Genomic DNA, 9,089 nt, shown 5'->3' on the forward strand with positions numbered 1-9,089 from the left:
TTAAGTTACAGAAAGGAGCAGACTGGCTGGCTCAGTCCAAAGAGCATGCAACTCTTGATCTTGGAGTTGTGGGTTGGAGCCCCACGTTAGTGGTAGAGTTTACCTATTTTAAAAATAAGGAGCAGCTGAGGCTCTGGAGAAGTGGGGCACAACGAAATGAAAGAAGGAAGGATGAGTGGAGGCACAGGTAAGTTTCTTGCACTGATAGCAGAAAGTTGGACACATCCATTAAACCCTGGTTCCATTTTCTCTGTGAAAATAGGGGAAGTGATGTGAAGGCACGTGCTGGACATTCAAGAAGGTAAAATTTAAAACAGCCACTGTGGAGACTAAGGAAGAAACCTGACCTACCCAGTTCTGGCCTGATCACCAACAGTTTGCATTTATTGAGTAACCGTTACTTGCTGAGAGTTTTGCACACATTAACTCATTTCAGTTTCACAAAACTGTTAAGGCAGGTGCTATTATTTTCGTTCCTTTTTTTGATATATATTATTGTCAAGTTAGCTAACATACAGTGTATACAGTGTGCTCTTGGCCTCAGGAGTTAATTCCCACGATTCATCATTTACATAACAGCACCCAGTGCTCATCCCCACAAGTGCCCTCCTCAATGCCCATCACCCATTTTCCCCTCTACCCCACCCCCAATCAAACCTCACTTTGTTCTCTGTATTTAAGAGTCTCTTATAGTTTGCCTCCCTCTCTGTTTGAAAGTATTTTTCCCCTTCGCTTCCCCCATGGTCTTCTGTTAAGTTTCTCAAGTTCCACCTATGAGTGAAAACATAGGATATCTGTCTTTGACTGACTTATTTCACTTAGCGTAATACCCTCCAGTTCCATCAATGTTGTTGCAAATGGCAGGATTTCATTCCTTCTCGTTGCTAAGTAGTATTCCATTCTGTATATAAACCACATCTCCTTTATCCATTCATCAGTTGATGGACATTTGGGCTCTTTCCATAATTTGGCTATTGTTGATAGCGCTGCTATAAACATTGGGGTACATGTGCCCTTTTGCATCAGTACTCCTGTATCCTTTGGATAAATTCCTAGTAGTGCTCTTGCTAGGTGGTAGGGTAACTTATTTTTAATTTTTTGAGGAACTTCCACATGTTTCCCAGAGCAGCTGCACCAGTTTGCCTTCCCACCAACACTGCGAGAGGGTTCCCATTTCTGCACATCCAGGACAACATTTGTTGTTTCCTGAGTTGTTACTTTTAGCCACTCTGGCCGGTGTGAGGTGGTATCCAAATGTGATTTTGGCTTGTATTTCCCAGATGATGAGCAATATTGAACATCTTTTCATGTGTCTGTTGATCATCTGGATGTCTTCTTTGGAGGAGTGTCTATTCATGTCTTCTGCCCATTTCTTCACTGGATTACTTGTTTTTTGGGTGTTGAGTTTAGTGAGTTTTTATCGAATTTGGATACTAACCCTTTATCTGATATGTCATTTACAAATATCTTCTCCTATTCCATCGGTTGCCTTTCAGTTTTGTTGATTGTTTCCTTCGCAGTGCAGAAGTTTTTATCTTGATAAGGTCCCAATAATTCATGTCTGCTTTTGTTTCCCTTGCCTTCATAGATGTGTCAGCTGAGGTCAGAGAGGTCTTTGCCTGCCTTCTCCTCGAGGGTTTTGATGGTTTCCTGTCTCCCATTTTAGGTCTTTCGTCCATTTTGAGTTTGTGTGTCTGGTGTCAGAAAGCGGTCCAGGTTCATTCTTCTGCATGCTGCTGTCCAGTTCTCCTGGCACTGTTTGCTAAAGAGACTTTTTTCCATTGGTTACTCTTTCCTGCTTTGCCAAAGATTAGTTGGCCATATATTTGTGGGTCCAATTCTGTGGTTTCTATTTTATTCCATTGTTCTATTGCTTGTTGTTGTGCCAATACCATACTACCTTGATGATAACAGCTACGTAGTAGAGGCTAACGTCTGGGATTGTGATGCCTTCCACTTCGGTTTTCTTTTTCAACATTACTTTGGCTATTCGGGGTCTTTTGTGGTTCCACACAAATTTGGGGATTGTTTGTTCTAGCTCTGAGAAGAATGTCGGTGCAGTCTTGATTGGTATTTCATTGAATGTGCAGATTGCTTAGGGTAATATAGACATTTTAACAATATTTGTTCTTCCGATCCATGAGCCTGGAATGTTTTTCCATTTCTTCCTGTCTTCTTCAATTTCCTTCATAAGTTTTGTATGGTTTTAAGCATACAGACCTTTTACGTTTTTGTTAGGTTTATTACTAGGTAGTTTATGGTTCTTGGTGCATTTGTGAATGGGATCGATTTCTTGATTTCTCTTTCTGTTCCTTCATCATTGGTGTATAGAAATGCAACCGATTTCTGTACGTTGATTTTGTATCCTGCAACTTCGCTGAGTTTATGTATCAGTTCTAGCAGTTTTTTGGTGGAGTCTTTCAGGTTTTCCATGTAGAGTATCATGTCGTCTGTGAAAAGTGAGTTTGACTTCTTCTTTGCCAGTTTAGATGCCTTTTATTACATTTTGTTGTCTGATTGCTGAGGCTAGGACTTCCAACACTATGTTAAACAGCAGCGGTGAGAGTGGACATCCCTGTTGTGTTCCTGATCTCAGGGGGAAAGCTCTCAGTTTTTCCCCATTGAAGATGATATATCCTGCGGGCTTTTCATATATGGCTTTTATGATGTTAAGGTATGTTCTTTCTATCCCAACTTTCTTGAGGGTTTTTATTAAGAAAGGATGCTGAATTTTGTCAAATGTTTTTTCTGCATCTATTGACAGGATCATATTGTTCTTATCCTTTCTTATATTAATGTGATGTATCACACCAATTGATTTGCGAATATTGAACCAGCCCTGCAGCCGAGGAATGAATCCCACTTGATCATGGTCAATAATTCTTTTAATGCACTGTTGAATTCGATTTGCTAGTATCTTGTTGATAATTTTTGCATCCATGCTCATCAGGGATATTGACCTGTAATTCTCCTTTTTTGTAGGTTCTCTATCTGGTTTGGGAATAAAGGTAATGCCGGCTTCATAGAATAAGTCCGGAGGCTGTCCTTCTGATTCTATTTTTTGAAACAGCTTGAGAAGAATAGGTATTAACTCTGCTTTAAATGTCTAGTAGAATTCCCTGGGAAGCCATCTGGTCCGGGACTCTTATTTGTTGGGAGATTTTTGATAACTGATTCAATTTCTTCACTGATTATGCGTTTGTTCAAAGTTTCTATTTCTTCCCATTTGAGTTTTGATAGTGTGTGGATGTCTAGGAATTTGTCCATTTCTTCAAGGTTGTCCAGTTTATTAGCATAGAATTTTTCATAGTGGTGTTTTCTGTGGTGTTGGCTGTGATCTCTCCTCTTTCATTCGTGAATTTATCTATTTGGGTTCTCTCTCTTTTGTTTTTGAGAAGTCTGGCTAGGGGTCTATCAATTTTGTTTATTTTTTCAAAAAAAACAGTTCTTAGAATCATTGATCTGCAGGGTGCCTGGATGGCTCAGTCAGTTAAGCGTCCGACTTTGGCTCAAGTCATGATCTCACGGTTCGTGGGTTTGAGCCCCGCATCAGGCTCTGTGCTGACAGCTCCGAGGCTGGAGCCTGCTTTGAATTCTGTGTCTCCCTCTTGCCCCTTCCCTGCTCGCATTCTGTCTCTCTCTCTCTCAAAAATACACATTAAAAAAAATTTTTTTAAGAATCTGATCTGTTCTACTGGGGGGGGGTGGATTCTATATTGCTTATTTCTGCTCTAATCTTTATTATTTCTCTTCTTCTGCTGGCTTTGGAGTTTCTTTGCTGCTCTGCTTCTAGTTCCTTTAGGTGTGAGGTTAGGTTTTGTATTTGGGATTTATCTTGCTTCTCAAGATAGGCCTGGGTGGCAATATATTTTCCTCTTAGGACTAAGGCAGGTGCTATTATTATACAGGGGAAAACTAAGATTTGCAGTGGCTAAGTTTCCCAGCCTTGAAATGATTGGGTCTGGTTCCAGCTGGGCCAACCAGAGCCCACACACTACAAACCTTTTCTGTCTCCCAGGGAGCCCCTCCATTTCTGTGCAACTATCTCATCTGTGTATGTGAATGCTGGTCTTCTTTATTTATTTATTTGTTTGTTTATTTATTTATTTATTTATTTATTTATTTATTTATTTAATTTGAAAGAGAGAGCATGTGCACACCTGTGGGGGGTGGGGGAAAGGGCAGAGAGAAAGGGAGAAAGAGATTCCCAAGTGGGACTCTGTGCCATAGCACAGAGCGTGACACGGGGCTCCATCTCACAAAGTATGAGATCGTGACCTGAGCCAAAATCAAGAGTTGGATACTCAACCAACTGAACCGTCCAGGAACCCCCCAGTGTTTGTCTTCTTAATTGGTGTCCAGGATAGTATTTTTTGTCCACATCCTGATCCAAGTTTCAGGAATCCTCCCATTACATTGTGTGTTCTACAACTCCAAGACAAACAGGACCCAAAGTAATCATGATACCTTACAAACACGAACCCCTTTTTTTGTAGCTATGGTTAAAACAATACAAAACCATTAAAAGGACTCTTTTAAACCTGCCCTGTATTTTGACATAACTTTTTCTCTGTTATCTTTTAGTTTTATCCACTTATATTATGTAGTTATACTACATGTGTTATAGAACTTTTACGTTACTTGTAAATATTTTCCTATGTTGCTCATAGCCTTCATGTAAACTATTTTTAGGAGGCTTAACTTTTTACACTTGTCAACCATGTTACCATATTTTTCTTTTGAATCTTAAAAAGATAAGATGGTTTATCTTCTTCTTATAAATCCTAAGTGTTTATGCCTGACTAGTTTTCAAGAGGGATGGTTCATAGGGTGTTGGATAAATATCTGGAAAATATTTCTCATTAAATCTCAAAGTTCAACACAGAGTTACTTAGTGTGTCAGACTCACCGATGTTTTCCAACACACAGCAGGCAGCCAGGCAGCACCTGGCAAGGGAGGATAAATAAAAAAGTCAACTGATAAAATGGAAGAACATATCCATGATCAGTGAAGCTTGGGGGAGACTACCAGAGAGGAGGTAGGATGGCCTAAAGAGAAAATATTTAGTAAACGGGACTAGGGGAGTAGACAAAAACTAAAAAGGGAAATTTTTTTTTATGTCAAAAATATTTCATCTTCTGGGTCTTCATGCAGAGATACCCAAGCAATGGAACAAGGAAACCAAACCAGTGTCTCCGAATTTCTCCTCTTGGCCTTTTCAAGATGGCCAGAGTGGCAGGCTCTCCTCTTTGCACTTTTCCTGTGCCTCTACTTAACAGGGCTGCTTGGAAACTTGCTCATCTTGCTGGCTATTGTCTCAGACCACCGCCTCCACACACCCATGTATTTCTTCCTTGCCAATCTGTCTGCAGTAGACCTCTGCCTGCCTTCATCTACAGTTCCCAAGATGCTGCTGAACATCCAGGCACAGACTCAGACCATCTCCTATCCTGGCTGCCTGGCTCAGATGTATTTCTGTATGATGTTTGCCAACATGGACAATTTCCTTCTCACAGTGATGGCATATGACCGTTTTGTGGCCATCTGTCATCCTTTGCGTTACTCCACCATCATGACCCAGTGCCTTTGTGCCTCTCTGGTGGCTGTGCCATGGATTCTTGCCACTTTGAATCCCCTCTTGCACACCCTTATGCTCGCCCGTCTGCACTTCTGCTCTAACAACATGATCCACCATTTCTTCTGTGATATCAACTCTCTCCTCCCCCTCTCCTGTTCCAACACCAGTCTCAATCAGTTCATAGTTCTGGCTGCAGTGGGGCTTATTTTTGTGGTACCTTCGGGGTGTATCCTGGCATCCTACAGCCTCATCATCTCTGCTGTGATGAAAATCCCTTCCACCCAAGGAAAACTCAAAGCTTTCTCCACCTGTGGATCTCATCTTGCCTTGGTCATTCTTTTCTATGGAACAATCACAGGGGTCTATATGAGTCCCTCATCCAACCATTCAACTGAAAAAGACTCAGCTGCATCAGTGGTCTTCATGGTTGTGGTCCCTATGTTGAACCCCTTCATATACAGTCTAAGGAACAATGAGCTAAAGGGGGCATTAAAGAAAGCTGTAAGCCAGACCAAAATCTTCTCCCAGTAATTTGTACTGATTGAAAGGCATTAAACAGGAGGCAAGTCCTCATGAGATCATTGATATTCCAGTCACAGTTACAAAGCTGTTATCAAATACCTAACTAAAGTTGGCAACGACCTAAATTTGTTACCTAATCACAGGATTTATCTATTTGAGCTCCCAAAGGTATTACTGTTGTTGGCAAACATGAGGACAATAAAGTCCCTGAAAATCACAGTCAAAATATGAAATCAACATTCAATTGCATCATTAAGAACTTCCAGATGGCTCAGATCAACACGGAAACGTACATGGGGAGTGCAGAATGGAGCACCTCCCCCCAGGCCTGTCTTCGTAGAGTAGGCAGGAGGGATGTAACCACACTGTTGTGCATGAAAAACAGTAGAGAATAAAATTAAAGGTTTTAAATCATAACTGCAATGAGAGGTTAAAGAGAAAAGATATTGATGAGGGTGTAAGAGGTCAGGTAAAGTTCAAGACAAGCCACACTTGGTCTGGGTCCTAGTTGCAAAGAAATAGAAATCAATTTTATTTTTACATAGAAACAATGAGAACATGCCAAATCCATTAAGGAAGGCTTGTAGGTAAGAAGGAGCATGGTGTGTGTGAGTGAGTAAATGTACTGAATAAACTAATCTGAATGGGTGAAGTGTCCACATGAGGGATTGTGAGGAATGAGGGATGGGTTGTTATTTCTTACCCTAATGTTTTTTATATTTAGTCACATTTTGTAATTTTATCATATGAATTCCCTATAACCTATCTTTATCCCTTGTGTGAAAAGCAGCATTTATATCATCCTTCTGAAATCTATATAAACCTTCATGATGGTCTGCAGAGAATTGCCTGGAAGACTATTAACCATTTTTAAACTTAAAGTCTGTGCTGTTATTTAGAGGTGTCTATGGGAGAAGCAACCACACCAGCAATTCAGAGCATATGCCTCTGTGATCTTTGATTTGGAACTCATAGCTTATGTAACAGATTGTTTTCTGTGTCCGTGTTATCACCTAGAGTCCATATGCCATATGTCCCATATATTAAGTCATACTATCCAAAACATCTCTTTAAAGTTAGTAAGAAAAATAAATAAAATGCTTAATCATTTTTTTCTTTTTTATGTTTATTTTTGAGAGAGAGATAGAGTACAAGGGAGAGGAGGGGCAGAGAGAGAGGGAGACACAGAATCCGAAGCAGGCTCCAGGCTCCGAGCTGTCACCACAGAGCCTGATGCAGGGCTTGAACCCATGAACTGCAAGATCTTGACCTGAGCCAGCTGGACACTTAACCAACTGACTCACCTAGGAGCCTGCACTTCAATTGTTTCAAATCATAACTGTAACGTTTGTTGCAGTTCACACATTTATTGAAATGTTGCAAGGACCACAAAGTATCAGAGACACCACCACAAGCATGAAACCTACAGATAACACAATGACTCTAAACCCATACCTTTCAACAATAACACTGAATGTAAATGGACTAAATGCTCCAACCAAAAGACATAGGGTATCAGAATGGATTAAAAAAAAAAAAAAAAACAAGACCCATGTATTTGCTGTCTATAAGAGACTCATTTTACACCTGAGGACACCTTCAGATTGAAAGTGAGGGGATGGAGAACTATCTATCATGCTACTGAAAGTCAAAAGAAAGCTGGAGTAGCCATACTCATATCAGAATATTAGACTTGAAACTAACAAGAGATGAAGAAAGGCATTATATCATAATTATGGGGTCTATCCATCAAGAAAAGTTAACAATTATAAATGCTTATGCCCCCAATTTGCATGCACCCAAATATACAAATCAATTAATCACAAACATAAGGAATCTTATTTATAAGAATATGGTAATTGCAGGTGACTTTAATACTTCACTTAGAGAAATGGACAGATCATCTAAGCATAAAATCAATAAAGAAACAAAGGCCCTGAATGTTATACTGGACCAGATGGACTTGACAGATATATTCAGAACTTTTCATCCAAAAACAGCAGAATACACATTATTCTCGAGTGCACATGTAATATTCTCCAAGATAGATCACATCCTGGGTCACAAAACAGCCTTCAATAAATATAAAAGAATTGATATCATACCATGCATATTTTCAGAACACAACGCTATGAAACTTGAAATCAACCACAAGAAAAAAATTGGAAAATATGCAAATGCATGGAGGTTAAAGAACATCCTACTAAAGAATAAATGGGTCAACTAGGCAGTTAAAGAAAATATTTTAAAATATATGGAAGCAGAGGAATGAATTTCATTGCCAGATAATAGAAAATATTTGAGTAAATAGAAGCCCCAACATACTCTTTCCTCCTTAGTAAATTTGGTAGATAAAAATGAGAAGTGAAGGGGGAGACAAGATGGTGGAACAGCATGGAAGTTTTTTTGCGTGTCTCGCATCCATGAAGTACACCCAGACCAACACTAAACCATCCTGCACACCTAGAAAACTGACTTGAGGATTAACACAACAATCTGCACAACCTGAACCACAGAATTCAGCAGGTACACGGCACGGAGAAGTGAACTTGGGGAGCAAGAAGCCGCAGCAGGCAGGGAGCTGGTTTTGCAGGCAGAGGGAGGATGGAGACGGGACGTGGTGGGGGGGGGGGGGGCCCCCGGGGGAGAATATGGGAAGGCACCTGGAGAGAAAGTGGAAAATTGGAAAGAGCCGCAGGGACTAAACTAAAAAGGGAGAAAGGAAAAGGAAAGGGTTTAAATTCCATCAAGACTTTATAAACAGGGTGGGGCACAGAGTGTGAAACTCTGCGGCTAGATACCTGGCGGTGCTCTGGTGGGAAGGAAGAATCCCCAGGAGCAGAATGGGGTCCAGGAGGTTCTTGGGCCACACGGGAAAAGTGGTTCCACTGCTGGAAGGACATTTGGTAGAAAATGTTGAGGCCACCTGGCCCCAGCAGACCCTGGAAGGTGGCCACATTCGCTGGTGCTGGGGCAAGGTCGTTAAGG

At 40.7% G+C, this 9,089-nt stretch overlaps 1 protein-coding gene across 1 annotated transcript; it reads left to right on the forward strand.

Annotated features, from left to right (window-relative positions):
* The first annotated feature begins 4,830 nt into the window (after positions 1-4,830).
* Positions 4,831-6,189, forward strand: LOC121018424 (olfactory receptor 1F12). The gene has a single exon (XM_040457152.1). The coding sequence runs from the start codon at positions 5,169-5,171 to the stop codon at positions 6,108-6,110; it is 942 nt and encodes a 313-aa protein (XP_040313086.1). The 5' UTR covers positions 4,831-5,168; the 3' UTR covers positions 6,111-6,189.
* The last annotated feature ends 2,900 nt before the right edge of the window (positions 6,190-9,089 follow it).

This window comes from Herpailurus yagouaroundi, unplaced genomic scaffold, assembly GCF_014898765.1.
Source record: "Herpailurus yagouaroundi ecotype Mexico unplaced genomic scaffold, PumYag 219, whole genome shotgun sequence".
In the NCBI taxonomy this organism is placed as follows: Eukaryota; Metazoa; Chordata; class Mammalia; order Carnivora; family Felidae; genus Herpailurus; species Herpailurus yagouaroundi.

Coding starts and splice junctions, on each gene's coding strand:
- LOC121018424 (XM_040457152.1), top strand. CDS start 5,169: ATGGAACAAGGAAACCAAACCAGTGTCTCCGAATTTCTCCTCTTGGCC.